Below are 18,034 nucleotides of genomic sequence, written 5' to 3'. Positions count from 1 at the left end.
ATAGATTTATCTTCGATATTTTGAAAATCTTACAAATCTTAGTATAAAAAACATAATAGAACATGGTAACAGTGTTTCTCTCCAGGAATCACGCAACTGTGTCTTTTCAACCGCGCAAATAGAAAGATCAAGGGGAAAGGGATTGTTAGTAATGGAGAATGAGAATCCCATTGCTAGCAATATACCCAACCAGGTCTACCTCCTCGCTGTTCCCCCTGGAAACTATCATGGTTAATTCCTGATGAATTCATCATGATGGGCTAACTGGCCGGTTTTCATTCTCATCTATCACCGTTCACTGGTGCTCCGCCAGCGTGTCCCATTAGTGCAGGCGGACTTACCGTTACCATACCATTATCACTCATAAAAAGAAATGAAAAAAATAAAAAATCCGTAGGGTAGTAATGGCGAGCGGCTACAATTGTGCCGGTATGTCACTTAGACTTGTATTGGTATGAAGCAGTCAGCAAGTGTTACTTCTTTATAATGTGTTACTTCTAAATAATAAAACAGTATGGTTTCAAGGTGTCTTATCCCCATATATACCCGAGTATGTTTTTGTTGGGTATGGTGGGCTATAATACACTTGAAGTGAGACGAAAACTAAATTTAATTGAATATGTGGTAAAATTAGTGCGGGGGTAAAAGTGTAACCAAACTGTACTGGAATCAATATCAATAGGAGCGCCCAGTAACTACGTGCGAGCACGTAGACGGCACTTATTCGATGTTCCATTACGAAGAACAGAGTTCGCTAAGCAGGCTCCCCTATCTCTTGCATTGAAACTACTCAATGATATTTTGAGCCAGTATCCGCAATTGGATGTATTTGCCTCCAACTTGCTGGAGTTTCGCCGGGTGACCACAGAGTATTTGTGTTCAGACGTTTTTGTTTAAGTCTTTTTATATTATTCTTGTTGTATATATGTGTAATATTCCTTTTTTTTCTATGTTGTTGTATTCATGCTTTCCTGGGTGGGCGTATTGGGAGACTGTAAGGCTCACCCAGTGGATGTAATAAATAAATAAATAAATAATTGTGCTTGCTTTCAGCCACGCGGGTTATTCATATTGCGGAGCGTGCGGAGCGTGCGCAGCCTTCGCCTACAGACAAGTCAGCCCTGTTGTTGTGTGAGTACATTGTTTCACATTAAATTCACGTAATAAATTACCACTAGTGTATCTATTTTGAAGAAAAAATACGCTGCAAACTAGGCTTGTGTAATGTGGATACCGATCCGATATCTGTGTATTGGGGTGAAAGGGATTGTTAGCAATGAAGTGTGACAGCCCTATTGCTAGCAATATGCCTTATTAGACTCATTTATCGTTGAATTCGTCACGATTGGCTAACTGATCTGCCTTTTCATCCTCACCTCTCATCTCTGACTGGTACCCCACCAGTGTATACCGATAGCGCAGACGGGGTTACCATCCCAGTTTCACCTATTAAAAAAAAACTAGATGGGCGCTGTCTTAAAATGTTAAATATAATAATACAGTTTGAGGTTATTTTCAGGAAGCGCGTGTTTATCCTAGGCGCGTCGCATTACGCCCGGATGGGCGAATGTGCTCTGTCCTCGCTCGACAAATATCAAACTCCGCTCTACGATCTCACCATAGACAAACAGAGTAAGAGATAATTTATTATTGGTAATAGATACACAGAGTTTGATATAATCTAAGAACAAGCAATTACATAGAAGGAACGATAAAATAAAAACTGTAAATCATACGGTTGCCTCCTTTCTTCTTATACAAATATAATTAGTAAAAAGAGAACGAAAGATACACCATCCGTTGCTATTTTTCTCAATTCATAGCAGGCTAGTGTGTAGAAAATGTTTGATATGTCAATTATTTGTCAATGACAAATTTTACATTACTAGATTATATATTCGACACAGTTTATGTAGAAAGTATGCGAGCGGGTTGTATCTGAATTTGGTAGGATTATACGACCAATAAAACCAAGTGACATATCTTGAGGAATTTGATTTCTACGGACTAGTCAAAGGGCAGATGCGCTTTTATATATCTTATATATCTATCCCTTTCTAACGCATTGGCAATGTCATAAATACAACGTATTGATAAAACGTATGATTAAACAGTTTTTATTTTAACGTTCCTTCTATGTAATTCTTTGTTCAAAGCAGTCAATGTACACTGTACATAAAAACAACGAATCCAAAACTTATTCGAAATTTAAACACATTTTTTTTTATTTTGTTTTAAATTCATTTAAACAAATTAAATTTAGAATACCATTTCTTTATTTCAAATTTAGAATGCCATATTTGTTTTCAGTATACGCGGAGTTGGAGGCGACGCGTCAGTTCGAATGGATGGACGTGGAGACGGACGAAGACGAGCGTTCTATAGAGATGCACCTACCGTACATCGCCAAAGTTATGGAGGAGTATGTACATGTTTTATCTTTATTTGTAGTTATCTCAATTTGATAGTTATCAAATTGTCCCCTTGTGGGCCGTGGGCCCCACGTTGGGAAACACTTATCTGATATGTTTATAATATTTATTTTCAGGTATAAAACCGGTTTCACAATCATACCAATTTTGGTCGGCTCTCTAACGCCGGAAAAGGAGGCCAAGTAAGTTTTTTTTCTCTTATGGGGTACGCCTATGTCCAGTAGTGGGCAGTTAACGGCTAATATAATAATATAGTCAATGTATATCAATAAGTAATTTTGCAGACTTTGTACAAAAGTCGATTGCTTGGGTACCTCTGTCCCATTCGTGTTTCTACCGTGAAGCAGTTGTGTTTGCATGGCTGTGTTTCGGTTTGAAGGGTGGGATATGACAGTGAATTTACTGGGTACAGAGGAATAACATCTGAGTCCTCAGGAATGGCAACGCATGGGGGTATCATAGGCGAAACAGTATACTCTGTTATGTCCATGGTACTGCTCATGTCTATAGGCGAAGGTTACCACATTCCATCAGGTGGGCCGTCAGCTTGTATGCCATTCTATGTTGTATAAAAAAAAATTATTTAAATTTTAAACCAAGTATATATACTATTGTTACTATAATTGTCATATATTTTTCACCACATCTGCCCTTCATACGCTTTCTGTTTTCACCTAATGGTCAGCTGGTAGAGAATGCCATATGGCATTAAGCTTGCCATTTGTACAAAATTTTATTGTGCAATAAAGAATAAATAAATAAATATATTTTTAGATTGTTCTCGTAGAAAATTTGTCAAAGACACTGTAGTAGTTTGGTTTTTAAATCAAAATAAACTACATTTGCCACCGTTAAAGTCTTTTTTTTTTGTGTGTAACAAATGTACAGTCAGCCAATCAAAGCAGCCTGAAAGAGATCACTCTTAGCGATAAGGTCGCCCATTGTTTTCTCACTGTGATTGTTTCTTGTAATTATTTATATTTATAATAAGTTTACTATTGTAATCTTTTGGAGGAAACAATAAAGAGTATCTATCTAACGTTCCAGATATGGTGCAATCCTGGCCCCCTACCTGGCTGACCCGCAGAATTTACTAGTGATCTCCTCCGACTTCTGCCACTGGGGCTCGAGGTTCCGGTACACTTGGCGCGACTCGTCCAGGGGACCCATCCACCAGAGCATCGAGTGGCTCGACAAACAGGTACAGTGTTTAACGTGGCACGTTACTGAACGAAATTAAAAAATCACGCCATCTGTTATAGATGGCGCTGGAATCGATACTTGTGGTTTTTGTTCATTATTTTGTAATTAAAGGTATATTTTTTTATACAACTTAGAATGGCAAACAAGCCGACGGCCCACCTGATGGAAAGTAGTAACTGTCGCCTATAGACATGAGCAGTACCATGGACATAACAGAGTATACTGTTTCGCCCATGATACCCCCATACGTTGTCATTCCTGAGGACTCAGGTGGTATTCCTCTGTACCCTGTAAATTCTTAACAAAATATAGATTTGTTTTAATTATATACTACTAGCGGCCCGGTACGTGCTTCGCTACGTATAAAGTGATGTTTAAAAATATAAACACAAAGCAATAATTATCGCTGACAATTTGCTTTAATTTTTAAATTTTTAAATTGCACGTCCAAAATAAAATGACCGCATGAATGACATAACGACATGGTTGTACTTTTTTTTAATGGGTGAAAATGGTATGGTAACACCGCCTGTGCTAACGGGATACGCTGGCGGAGCACCAGTGAAGGGTGATAGATGAGGATGAAAACAGGCCAGTTAGCCCATCATGATGAATTCATCAGGAATTAATCATGATAGTTTCCAGGGGGAACTGCGAGGAGGTCGACCTGGTTGGGTATATTGCTAGCAATGGGATTCTCAGTCTCCATTACTAACAATCCCTTCCCCCCACATGCTTGTACTGTCAACACTGAAAAAAGTTTAAATTTGACAGCACAATCCCCATCTTAAAAAAAAGTTTGAATTTGACACAAAAATCCCCATTAACAAAATGATCCGCCATTTATTGAATTCATTTGTTACAAAAAATGTGATAAATGAAGAACCGCTCGAGCGATTTTGTGCAAACTTCACATAAACCATCTACTAAATAGTCTGAACAAAGCTTAAACATTTGGTTTGGATAGGTGAGCCCGTTCTTGAGTTAGAAAATTACAACGAAAAGTGGCATTAATTTTTATATATATAAATATATTTTAAATTGCATGACCTGATACTGCTTAGTAGTTTGTATTCATACAAATTCATTATTTATATAGTTAAACTTTTTGAAAAAGCAACAGCTGAGTTTCTTGCTCGTTCTTGGCTGAAATAGCATTCCGAATGGGTGGTAATGAAAAAAAAAACACTATTAATAGTACATTACTGCAGCGGCCAACTACTGAGGCATTGATGGACGAAGGTGCAAATGTGGGCCGAGGCATAGCCGAAGCACACATACGTGAGTCCATCAAAGTTTTTTTAAGTTCAATGACGAATAACGAACAATAATAATTTTTCACGCGCCATAATGTTCATTTGTTTTTTTTTTTCAATAAACAGCTTTCTATTTGCAAGCCAGTTCGAAATTTAAATAAAACCTTTTATTAGTTACCTCCTTGGTAGATTGTCAAAACAATGCTCACATTTCCAAGCATGTTTGAGAAAAAATGGTTAAATTCTAAGTTTACTCAAATAATAATACTTCCTTTCTTATTTTTCTCTAATCTAGTGAATTATAAAATTTCATCCATTCATTTTAGGCTATGGACATAATTGAGAAGATGGATCCGCGCGCGTTCACAGAGTATATAAAAAAGTATAGCAACACGATATGCGGCAGGCATCCCATAGGCGTGCTACTGCAGGTACGTTTCATCATCATCACCTTCACCATCTGTGACTGTTCACTAGATGTATGCTTATGTTTATATTTTATGTTCACAAATTTTGTAATATTGTTTTTTTTTTTTATACAACTTAGAATGGCAAACAAGCTGACGGCACACCTGATGGAAAGTGATAACCGTCGCCTATACACATGAGCAGTACCGTGGACATAACAGAGTATACTGTTTCGCCCATGATACCCCCCATGCGTTGCCATTCCTGAGGACTCGGATGTTATTCCTCTGTACCCAGTAAATTCACGCCATATCCCACCCTTAAAACCGAAACACAGCCATGCAAACACAACTGCTTCACGGTAGAAACACGAATGGGACAGAGGTACACAAGCAAACGACTTTTGTACAAAGTCTCCCTCTGGTCTTTTAACAGTAATCACCTTATTTTAACAATATTAAAAAAAAGTTAAAAGCACACATCGAAATAGGACTAGTATCGCACTCGCTGAAAATGGTCCATAAATACTATTGTATTTCCGCCGTATAGGTCCCGGCATAGAATGGGCCACCACTTCCTTACGGGAGGTCGAGGGATGGACAGCAGAGTCCCTCTTAAAATAACTCTAAAGCCTAACTGTGGTTGTCAACCTGCCTGCTAAGCGTGGCAACTACTGGCAACACTCTCCTTGTGGAGAAGACTCGTTCAGCTGAAATAATAATAAAAATTGTATTTCCAGGCAATATCGAAGCTTCAATCGCAACAGAACGCACCAAGAATGTCCATGAAATTCCTAAAATACGCCCAGTCGTCGCAGTGCGTGAACCCGCAGGACTCGTCCGTGTCGTACGCCAGTGCCTCCCTCGTGTTCGAGTAGGCCGCACCCGCCGCATCATCCCGTTGAAACTCACCGGCGAAAATCCCGCGGGATTCCGCGATTTTTTTTGTGAAGTTAGTGACGATCTCTTAGAATGTTGTTGTTGGTAAATCGATCCCGGGATTGGAAAGTGTTGTCACAATTCATAAAAAATTTTGAAATGGTTAGTTGATTGATTAAAAAAATTAATTAAAAGGACAGTGTAATAAAGTGTCCTTTTTTTTTAATGTTTGACCCATTCATTAATTATTGTGTCAAACATTGATAATCATTAATTAAAAACAAAAAGATGTCAAACAAATGTTCCACATGGGTACTGTTATGTTGTCGAAAACAAATAAATTGTACATTTAATTAAATTTCAAATAAAGAAGGCGCCGTGGGATTTATTTTCTATTAAAACATATAAAAAAATAACAAATGTTTAATTTTTTTTTTTTCAATACAATTTAATGAAAATGTAATTAAATTTTGTTGAAGCTATCATAAAAGTACGTTCTAAACAAAATTAGGAATAAATCTTTTTTTTTTATACAACTTAGAATGGCAAACAAGCTGACGGCCCACCTGATGGAAAGTGGTAACCGTCGCCTATAGACATGAGCAGTACCATGAACATAACAGAGTATACCGTTACGCCCATGATACCCCCCATGCGTTGCCATTCCTGAGGACTCAGGTGTTATTCCTCTGTACCGTGTAAATTGACGCCATATCCCACCCTTCAAACCGAAACACAGCCATGCTTCACGGTTCAAATACGAATGGGACAGAGATACCCAAGCAATCGACTTTTATACAAAGTCTCCCTCTGGTGATCTATATTCAATCGATAATCAACATTCAATTTATCGATTCTCGATTGTTCGATCGGACATCACTAGGCTGTCTCGGGAGGGCGAGGGGGAATCGATTAATTTAGTTTACATTCTCATTAAATTATTATGAAAAAAATTACATATTTGTTAATTTTTAATAATGCTTAAATAGAGGACAAGTTCCACGGCACTTTTTATTAAAACTTAAGTTCTGTGGGAACACGGCGAGGGCAAGCACGAAAGATCGTGTAAAGGGCTCCAGGATTTTCTGCCTGAAAAAGCCCAACATTCAATTAATAAGTTAAGAAATAAATTTAGAAGCACAGTACCACAGAATCGGCCTCATTATAATGCACCTACAGTCGCCTCGTTCTTTGCCTTCTTCCTACCCGTATCCCAATTATTATATGGGGTCGGCGTAATGTTTTTTCCATATTAAAAGGCCGGCAGCACACCTGCAATGCCGCTGGTGTTGTGAGTGATCATGGGCGGCGGTAGTCACTTACCATCAGGTGAGCCGCATGCTCGTTTGCCCCGTGTTGTAAAAAAAAATATTACAAAATGAAATTGACTTAGTTTTACGACCGGCCGCCTGCCTGACCTCAACCCTCTTTTGGGAAAGCACTTGTTGGTGGTATTCGCCACCTTTCCGCCTCTTTACCATGGGAACGAAATAATGCGCTTACGCATCGTATGTGTACTGTGTTACCACATAAATAAATATAAGTTATTAAACTAAAATCTATATCGAATCGTAAGATCTGGAACTTTATAGTTTTATTAAAAAAAAAAATACAAATCTGTATTGATTGCTCTGTAATTAGATTTAATTGGGAGCCTTTTTAGAAACAAGAAAGTTTTTTCTTTTATTTAATGTGTAAACCCATAAACCCTTAATAAAAAAAAATAAAAAAAACTAATAATGTTACATTATTTTACTGTCTTTTAAACTTGGCATATATGTATCGTAAAAGTCTGTTAAATATAAATAAATAATAATAAATAAATATAAAGATGAATTCTAAACTCCACCAAGCGTAAACAATCTTCACTATCCACACTTGTTTTTTTATACAACTTAGAATGGCAAACAAGCTGATGGTCCACCTGATGGAAAGTGGTAACCGTCGCCTATAGACATGAGCAGTACCGTGGACATAACAGAGTATACTGTTTCGCCCATGATACCCCCCCAGCGTTGCCATTCCTGAGGACTTAGGTGTTATTCCTCTGTACCCAGTAAATTCACTGTCATATCCCACCCTTCAAACTGAAACACAGCCATGCAAACACAACTGCTTTACAGTTGAAACACGAATGCGACAGAGGTACCCAAGCAATCGACTTTTGTACAAAGTTTTTCTCCGGTGTAATATATGCCAAGTGTATAAAAACAGTTTGTACTATTTTTTTTTTTTCGCGTATAATTTTTTTCTAATAATTTCCTCTGCTCTTCTATGGCGTATGTCCAATATTCCCGGTTAAAAAATGTATATTTTACGGGCTTTTATTTAACTTGCAACGTAAGTTTGTTTAATTTGAACCTTGCAAGCTTTAAAACCATTCCTTTATATCATGATTGAACTAAAATTTTGCATACTCATAATACTTACAAAATGGCCGTCACCACAAAATGGCGGACGGTGTATTTTTTATCAACTCCTTTACTGTGGCTTTTAAATGAAAGCATTTGAAGAGTAGATAACGATGCAATAAATGACGTCATTGAAATAATTGGCAGCTACAAGATGGCGGATTATAAAAGATTGTTTTAAAAAATAAAAGTTTAAACAGTTTCGTTCTATACCTACTTTTACATTTAATTTCCTGTCTTATTTTGTATTCCCGGGATTATTTGTAAATAGACTGTTTACATCTCAAAATTTGCGTATATTTAATAAAAAGAAAATATTTAATAGGTACTAGTGTTGTGTAAAGTGTGGGATTCCGAGTCCCACGGGATTATCCCTAAAAGATTTCAATTGGTGATGTGTAACAATTTTTTTTTTTTTTATATTGTAATAATTTTAAGGTATTTTTCATTAGTTTTAGTTCTCTTATTGAACCACAAAGAATATGTCTTTTTTTTTTCAATAATAAAATACTTAGTTAATAAAAGCTGCCTGAAAAAATAGGTCACATGTCTATTATGTTTATTTTAAATTTAGAATATAAATTAAATTCTTTTTTTTTTTTAAGATTGGTTTTATTAATGAATGGTAACCCTGCCTGCGCTGTCGGTATACACTAGTGAGGCACCAGTGGGATATAAATGAGAATAAAATCAGGCGTTCTAATTCATTAGGCCTACCTATCTGTCAGTCTACCTGACAGGATATGTGCCTCACTATACCTTTTTTTTTCTAATTTCATAGACACTTGAAAATGTAATTACTTTATCTATAAAACAGCATTATAACTCGCTGCTTGATGCTAAAAATTTTGATATAAAAAAATGTATTACCTACTTATTTTTTTTTTTTTATATTATTTGGAACATTTGAATTTCGATTTCTTTAGTTTTGGATTTTAGACTGAAAAAGTACCAATTATAAATGAGTATTTACTGAAGGCTACAGTGTAACGTGTTAGTGAATCTATAAATATATTATAAAATGCGCGCGCAAAATATTCCGTGTCAGACTGCATTTATCTCGTATTGATACCTTTCTCAATTATATATGTACTTTGCTAATAATGCGTGTTTTATTTTTTCCTGGGTATCCACCATTTTCGACCGACTTTTTAAATCTGAAGGAGTTTTTTTTTTTTATAAATACTGCTTATCGCATATGTACATACATTGCAAGGGAAGAAGGCGAAGTATTTTTGAATAAAGGCCGACATGATTTTCGGATACCACAGATAGCGCGAAAACATTTTTTTTTCAATTTGATTGTATTTTTTTGTTACCTCATAAATATGTAATTTTTTTATGCAACTTAGAATGGTAAACAAGCTGACGGCCCACCTGATGGAAAATGGTAACCGTCGCCTATAGACATGAGCAATACCATCCACATAACAGAGTATACTGTTTCGCCCATGATACACCCCATGCGTTGCCATTCCTGAGGACTTAGGTGTTATTCCTCTGTACCCAGTAAATTCACTGCCATATCCCACCCTTCAAACCGAAACAGCTATACGAACACAACTGTTTCACGGTAGAAACACAAGAAGACTCCCTCTGGTTTTATTCTCTTCCATTCTCCTCTATTCCCAGTCATTTCCGCATTCACTCCCATTCCGGCCATATCATCTTTCACAGAGTTCACCCGTCTTTTTAGGTCTTCCTCTGCCTTTGGAAGTATCCAAATTCATATATACCTTTTTTAAAACGGGCTATCTTTGCAAACGTGTATTATAAATGTGTGAGTGTTTGTGTTACCTTATAGTGCTTTTACATTTTAATCAAACACTATGAAATTTAATACACTCATACGACATGGGGTGGAGAAGGATATAGGGCACTTTTATTCCGGTCAAGAAATATCTCCCCCCAATCACGGGTAAATGTTAAACTTGTGGTGAGATAATACCAATGTTTATTATATATATCAACTTTTATAATAAAATAGAATTTTAATAACAAGCAGACAAACAAACAAACAACAGAGGCTTTGTAATTGTTGGCTGCGCGCGCATCCCGTGCACGGGCCAGCGACGAGAGAGTTTTGTTGATTTGGACGATTCAAAAATGTATTCGTTTATATGTAAATTAATTCCTGTATTTTAATTATTAATTAAACATATTATAAACTCATTGACAAAAAACTTAGTAATATATAAATAAAATCACCGTGTGGTCCCGGCATAGAATGGGGCCACCTTTTCTCATGCTAAGTGGTGACTAAGGGAATTTAACTGTTGAAGAACGAGCAGCTTGCCAAGCTTGGCAACTACTGGCAAAACCTTCCTAATAGGGTCAGCCTATGTCCAGCTGCGGACAGTTATTGTCTGACATGATGATGATAATGTAATGAAATAAAACAGATTTTAGTAAAATATAAATTTTATTCACCTTCAACTAATATGTACTGTTAGTGTTACATATACACTGAGTTGTGATAAACTTAACAATAAATATATTCATAAATAAACAATTTGGAACGTATTTTTAATCCCGCAAATTGGAAATAAATTGTTCTAACATTGTAATCTATAAATTAATCATTCTCATACCACAATAAAAATAATAAATTATTCAATTAATAAAACTGGATCGTTTACCATATTTCTCTTTTTTTTTAATAATTAAAGTATACCAATTAAAATGTATTATTCAAATTCATACGAAATATATTTTTTTTCAATGGTTAAACAATCACATTTTACAAATACATAAATATTTTAAAGCATATTTTGAATTCAAAATGTTTATATGAAAGTAAATATTAAATAAACATATTTATACTAAAGCTTAGTGTATAGAGAAAATTCAATTTAATATATACACAATTTAGCTGGATTCGAACCCACAACCCACGATATAAATACAAAACTGTTAATTTAATTACATTTAAGTTGTATTTATGTATATATAAATGTGGAAGAGATATATGTAAGGACAAAGACTGCAAGCATATGTCTCTGTCTATCCCGCTAGGGACGTAGCGTGAAGGTAAACATTGAAAAATTTCTTACAATTCCTAACTATAATCAATAAGCACTTTTGTTATTTTAAACAAAATAAATAGATTTTTATTAAAAAAAAAAATACCACCATTTTGTCACTTACAAATTCTTCATTTATATTTTATAATTTATTTATACTTTATTGTACACAAAATTTACATTCATATAATATATATATATATAAAATAAAGATGTACAACAGGCGAGCTTAACTCTGTAAGATTTCCAGCAAACCTTTAGTAGAAAGGAGAATTAATTATCATAATTAAAACATCATAAAAATTTATTTTAATAATAATTCTTAAAAAAATAAATAAAGCAAATTATTATAAGAAAAAAAAATATATTCTGTATTATATTTTACCACATGAATTTATTTTTAAATCTTATTGTATATGTAAAATTTGAACAACAACAAAAAAAAACAATGAGAGTTTTAAATAATCATTTATAAATATACTTAAAGGAACTTGTAAATGTGTTAAAATTTGAACAACAAAAAAAAAATATCAATATAGAGTTTTAAATAATCATTATTATTATTATTATATTATATACTAAGAAAGTACATGTCCAATAATTTGGTAACAAATAAAATATTTATTATACTCATGGGTGTACATATTTGACTTCCAAATTTTGAGGTTCTATTAAAATAATATTGTAAAACGTTCACGCTCACTTTTTTACTTTATCCGAGCAGTAAGTGCTTTATATTATTCTCAATTTCGTGTATAATATAGTATATGTCATATATGTGTAAGTATATTTGTTATTTATATATATTTAGTCGTTTATATATGTAATTTTAGTATGTATGTATATCAATAATTACTAGTACCGCGTTCGTGTATTCTGACACTTCCCTATGGTTGACTGGGAGAGAATGCTTTTAGCATTAAGTCCGCCGTGTTCACATATTTGTACTAATGAATAAATAAATAAATAAAGGTCAATTAGCAAAAAATTAATATTTTTTTTTGTTTATACCAAGTTAACAAACAAGCATACAGCCTGTCTGATGATAAACGGTCACTGTAGCTAGATTTTAAGGTTTTATATATTCTGATTCTATACAATATAATGAAGATGTAACCTAGTATTGTTGAAATTATCAGACACTTTTCAAATGAAAAAAAAAAAAAAAATAACGAATCGATTAAACAGTTTTTTATTCGTACTACTTTTAAACACTAGCAGATTGTCTATGGTCGTGTCGATTAATCGTATGTTTCCATATTCGTTAAGTTCTATTGAAACCATAGACTAAGCATAGTGCATACTATTGACATAGACTATATATTTTGATTGCTATCACCCAATCCGTTTACAAAACAATCTTGTTTTCTATCAACAAAATAACAATATAATTAAAGTTTCATCAATTTTGCTCTGCAGCGGTTGTAAAACCCTTAACACTGGAATCAAATTTTTTTTTTTAATATTCCTCACTTGACAAAGTAATTATAAACTTTAGTTTTATAATCTGTCTCGTGTTGCTATATTGTCGAATGTAGTAGGTAGTTAAAAGCGCTCATAATTTTATATTGACAAAGCGTGACAACCAACCATCAATTTTCAAAAACAATTTATAAATTTTCAACGTATTCGATTGATTATTTAAACAGTGCTCTGCTACCAAACTAAGACGTTAATCATAGAATACTTTACATGTATTTTTTATATGTTGTTGTCCTCATGCTCTCCTGGGTGGGCGTATTGGAAGACTGTAAGGCTCACCCAGTGGACGTAATAAAATAAATAAATAAATAATACAACTCTACCACTAAAAACTTTGCACTTACTTCTACTTATTTTTCTTTACAATTTTTCAAATACATTTTTGCCGTTAAAACCCAAATTTTCAGTGATAGCTTAACAATTTTTTTTATACCACTGTAGTCGCAAACAAGCATAGCATATGAACACCTGCAATACCAGAGGTATTACGCGCGCGTTGCCGACCCTGAAGAAACCTCTTTACCCCCTTTTAAAGAACCCCATGCTGTAATCTCTTGGGAAAATATTTTACTATTAACGTTTCAATTCGTTTATAGTAGGCTTCGGTAGTATGGATACCGATCCGATATCTATATATTGGGTTTCTCTGGACATTGACACTGGAAAAGGTCATCACCCATTTCGATATCGCCCATATCGGTCGGATATCTATTTTCGAATATGTTAAAAGTCTGTTATCTATTGATCAATATATATAATAATATATTGATCAATATATATATATATATATATATATATATATATATATATATATATATATATATATATATATATATATATATATATATATATACAAAATATAGAGATATAGTATATATTATCCGTCTTATTTATAGAATACTTTTTGAATAACAATCGAATCATGAATTAAAATGTAAAAAGAAAATTGACATACGTCCGTATGTCTGTAATTGTGTCTACACTTTGCCAAGATAAAGTTATAAAAGTTCTTAATCCTTAGCGGTCACGCTTCGGGCCCCCTAACGTAGCCTACACACCACTGGCCCTCTAGACAAGTGGCAAGCGAATTCATCGATAGAATCGAATTTGCTAGCGACTCCATCAGTTGGAATGAATCCTCCGACATTGCTATCTCGCTAATGATGTCGATTCCATCGATGGAATCGCTTGCCACTTGTCTAAAAAACTTGGGGTACTATCTCACACTGGTCGAAACTTACGTGATTATTGGTAAACAATGCAAGGGTAAATTGCTTGGTGTAAATATTTACCCCTCGTGAACGATAAGTGTTAAATATGTAAATTAAACAGACATAAATTGTCAACAAGGAAACTATGGTACAACTATGGTTGATCATTCAACTGGGGCGGTTAAAAATTTAACTAATATTTAACTGTAATGGATTATATAACCTTGCAATTGCGGGATTTTTAGGTTTTTCTTTTTTTATTTTTTATTTTATTTTTTTATTTAGTAACATACTTGTTGAACTCGATTACGAATCATGTTTTTTTTTTTTTTATTTAAATTGTAATTACAAATTGAAACGTTCGAGTGTTCGTTAAGTTTACAAATAATATCTCTATAAACCAGTAAGTTAGGTTACAACCTTAAATTAGTAGAAATGGCGACGATTATAAAAGATGCATTATCGGTGGTAAACTAAAATAAGCATCGCCCTACGGAGGGAAGGGGTCTAATGGCCCCCTTTCCCCTTGAAACCTTAGCGGTTAATGCTTGTGGAATTCATCACGATTGGCTGATTAGGTTTCCAATGACAAGAATTTTCCAAAGCTCAAAACTTTGTCTTTTATAAACCTATATAAAAGACAAAGTTATGAGCTAACAAACTCTTTTTTGAAATAGATTCATAAAGATATGTTGAAAGTGAACGACACAGCGCCATCTAGTTTCATTCGCTGTCATTCCTTCTTTTGGCTTCCATGCGTTTTCTTATGTGGCCGCGCTTTAATTTCACTCTATATGTATTTTGCTTATTTTAAGTAATTAAAAAGGTTTATTATATATATATATATATATATATATATATATATATATATATATATATATATATATATATATAATAAAGTGAATTATGTAGTTCATAATGTAGGGTTAAATTTTTATATATATATTTTTTTAATGTAGGATAATCTAATGGTAAGCCCGCCTGCGCTAACGGTATACACTGGCGGGACACCAGTGAGAAGTAATAAGTGAGAATGAAAAGGCAGGTCAGTTAGCCCATCGTGATGAATACACCTGGAATACAGCACGATTGTTTCCGGTAGGACTACGTGGTGATCGATCTAACAGGGTACAGTGCTAGCAATAGGACTTGCTAGTCTGGATCACTAACAATCCCCCGCCCCCTTATCTTTACATTCGCCGCCATAAAAACTATAAGTTTATAACTAACGTTAACTACTACATTTCCTATACGTGTCTCCGCGGCTCGTCGACGGGTGATCTGCAAATAACAATAGCAGAATATCAGTGTTTTGCTCTTTTAAGGGCAAAGCAATAAACTGAGCTGTGACCATTTTGTGTTACTATGGCACACGCATGAAGGAATGGTAACAAAGGAGATTGTTAGATTATGTATTTTGTTTTTGTATTTTTTTTTTGTTTGTGCTTTTTTTATTTTTATTCTTTTGTCTCTTTTGCTGTGTATTACGTGTATGTTTTTTTTTATTGTAATTTGTGTGCTGTAAGTAATGTAAATAAATTGTCTATCTATCTAACAAGAAATGGCGTTTAACCCTCCTTCTAATGGTGGAAATTTCCCTCATAACATTGAACGCCCAAAAATTATATAAAAGAACAAGTTCACATTAAGTTGATCGTGTCTGGATACCTTTTTAATGTCCATCGCAGAAAAAAAAACATAGCTGTCAAATTTATTTTTTAACAATTTTTCCTTTAATTTTGAACATGAATTATATCACCTTGATTTATTTCACCAATAAATAAAATCTTGTTAATAAATGTTAAACATGGGCTTTTCAAGGTTCCAGAACACGCAAAATTGAATGCAATTTTACTGGCGTATTACTAAATGTCTGATTTAAAAACGGTGGAATTACTCTTGAAATAAATCCCAATAAATCGATATTGAAAGAGACGTTTCGTACACTCGAATTGCGACACTAGCTTAATAATAATAGGTTCCATATTGTTCTGATTGATCAGTGTTTTTCAATCTTTTTACATAACGCGACACCTTTATTATGTAAAAATATCTTGCGACCCCCTCAGTATGTAAAAATATTTTGCGACCCCCTTAGTATGTAAAAATATCTTGCGACCCCCTTAGTATGAAAAAATATCTTACGACCCCCTTAGTACGTAAAAATATCTTGCGACCCCCTTAGTATGTAAAAATATCTTGCGACCCCCTACCCTCCACGGTTTCGAATGTGTATGAATTTTATTATAGTACAGTTATGAAATCCGCACTTCTGTAATCGACGCGAGCAAAGTAGCCGGTTAGTCGAAATAAAAATAAAAAAAAAGTTATTTACCTGTAGTACTCAAACTGAGAGCTTCTTCCTGTAATAAAAATATTACATTTAATTTCTTGGTGTCATATTATCATTTATGGGATCATATGTAATCACTTCCGACCGTGTGGTCCCCGCATAGAATAGACCATCCCTTCCTTTCCCATGAGAGTAAGAAGAAGCGACTAAGGGAGGGCGAAGATTGATCAGAAGAGTCCCTCTTAAAACATCTGTAAAAGCCTAACTGCGGTTGTCAACCCGCCTGCCAAACATGGCAACTACTGTCAAATCCCCAAGAGGAGGCCTAAGTTTAGCAGTGGGCAACGGCTGACATGATGACGGTGAACATAGGCTGTATTAAATTTTCAAAAAATCTATTCGAAGTCAGGGCAATTATATAGAAAAACTGTTGAATATCAAAATGTAAGATTGGCGACATCTATTGGTGAATATTAATCAATGTGTATAGTCTATATTGTCTATGTACGAGAGCATGCTTGTCTGTGGTTATAAAAAAAATCCTTCTTGTTCGTAAGCACTCGATTAACTCTTTTTATAAATAACTAGCGGCCCGTCCCGGCTTCGCACGGGTGGACATTTTTGCAACATTTTAAAAAGTGTTTATTGTGACATAACGATAATAGTGGGACATTTAATATCGCTAAGTTTTTTCTAGTTATTGATATTTTCTTCAATATTGTAGAACATACTTTTGTTCTATCACCAATAGTTTCCGCAGCGCACGCGACCAAAGATATTTTATAGCATTTTTTTACACCTTGAGTTACGTTACTAAAGTTTTAGTAAGGATCCCTAATCTTTTCTAGCAATAAATATAGCCTATGTTACTCAGGGTGAATGTAGCTTTCTAATGGTGAAAGAATTTTTGAAATCGGCAAAGCAGTTTTTGTGTTTATTCAATACAAACATACATACACACAAAAACACAAATCTTTCCTCTTTACAATATTAGTGTAGACAACACAGTGACCTCTCGCTGCAGCCGCGTCCGCTGCACTGTGAGGCTCTGCTGGGGCAGACTGCCGTCCGTCTGGACGCCCATGCTCGAGTATATCTCGCGCAGTATCATCAGCATCGTGTCCTCGGACTCCCTGCCATCAGTCACAAGAGTTTGATTTAAAAAAAAACACATATTTCGTTCATAACATAGTTTTTGTTACCGTGTTATACAGGTCTTTTTTTATGGATGATAATGGAATGGTAACCCCACCAACGCTCGTGATGATTGGTGAGGATGAAAGGCAGGTCAGTTAGCCCATCGTGACAATTCCACTAGAATTAACCACGATGGTTTCCAGTGGGAACCACGTGGATGTCAACCTTTCAGAGTATATTGCTAGCGATGGGACAATTAAACCCCATTACTAACAATCCCTTTCCCCCTGGCTGTTTGTA

The 18,034-nt window shown here is 34.6% G+C and overlaps 2 protein-coding genes across 2 annotated transcripts in view; one reads left to right on the top strand and one right to left on the bottom strand.

Annotated features, from left to right (window-relative positions):
- The first annotated feature begins 1,032 nt into the window (after positions 1–1,032).
- Positions 1,033–8,137, top strand: LOC128201237 (protein MEMO1-like). Its single transcript, XM_052897603.1, has 7 exons — positions 1,033–1,131; positions 1,520–1,632; positions 2,311–2,422; positions 2,549–2,614; positions 3,480–3,633; positions 5,218–5,322; positions 6,039–8,137. Exons 2-7 carry the CDS (start codon positions 1,560–1,562, stop codon positions 6,174–6,176), a joined length of 648 nt encoding a protein of 215 aa, XP_052753563.1. The 5' UTR covers positions 1,033–1,131; positions 1,520–1,559; the 3' UTR covers positions 6,177–8,137.
- Positions 8,138–15,172: 7,035 nt separating this feature from the next.
- The window catches only part of LOC116413048 (uncharacterized), a 34,503-nt gene continuing 31,641 nt past the window's right edge, over positions 15,173–18,034 (bottom strand). Inside the window, exons 19-21 of the mRNA XM_052897602.1 lie at positions 17,610–17,730; positions 16,640–16,667; positions 15,173–15,585 (exon numbers count right to left, since the gene is read on the bottom strand). Coding sequence (XP_052753562.1) covers positions 15,536–15,585; positions 16,640–16,667; positions 17,610–17,730 — 199 coding nt within the window. The 3' untranslated portion in view covers positions 15,173–15,535. The remainder of the gene's footprint in view (positions 15,586–16,639; positions 16,668–17,609; positions 17,731–18,034) is intronic.

Source organism: Galleria mellonella, unplaced genomic scaffold (genome assembly GCF_026898425.1).
Source record: "Galleria mellonella isolate WM207_F2 unplaced genomic scaffold, CSIRO_AGI_GalMel_v1 utg3720, whole genome shotgun sequence".
Lineage (NCBI taxonomy): Eukaryota > Metazoa > Arthropoda > Insecta > Lepidoptera > Pyralidae > Galleria > Galleria mellonella.
The sequence above is the reverse complement of the archived record's forward strand: the minus strand, read 5'-3'. Positions and strand labels throughout refer to the sequence as shown.

Coding starts and splice junctions, on each gene's coding strand:
- LOC128201237 (XM_052897603.1), top strand. CDS start 1,560: ATGGGCGAATGTGCTCTGTCCTCGCTCGACAAATATCAAACTCCGCTC. Junction 1,633..2,310: donor TCTCACCATAGACAAACAGA/GTAAGAGATAAT, acceptor ATTTGTTTTCAG/TATACGCGGAGTTGGAGGCG. Junction 2,615..3,479: donor ACGCCGGAAAAGGAGGCCAA/GTAAGTTTTTTT, acceptor CTAACGTTCCAG/ATATGGTGCAATCCTGGCCC.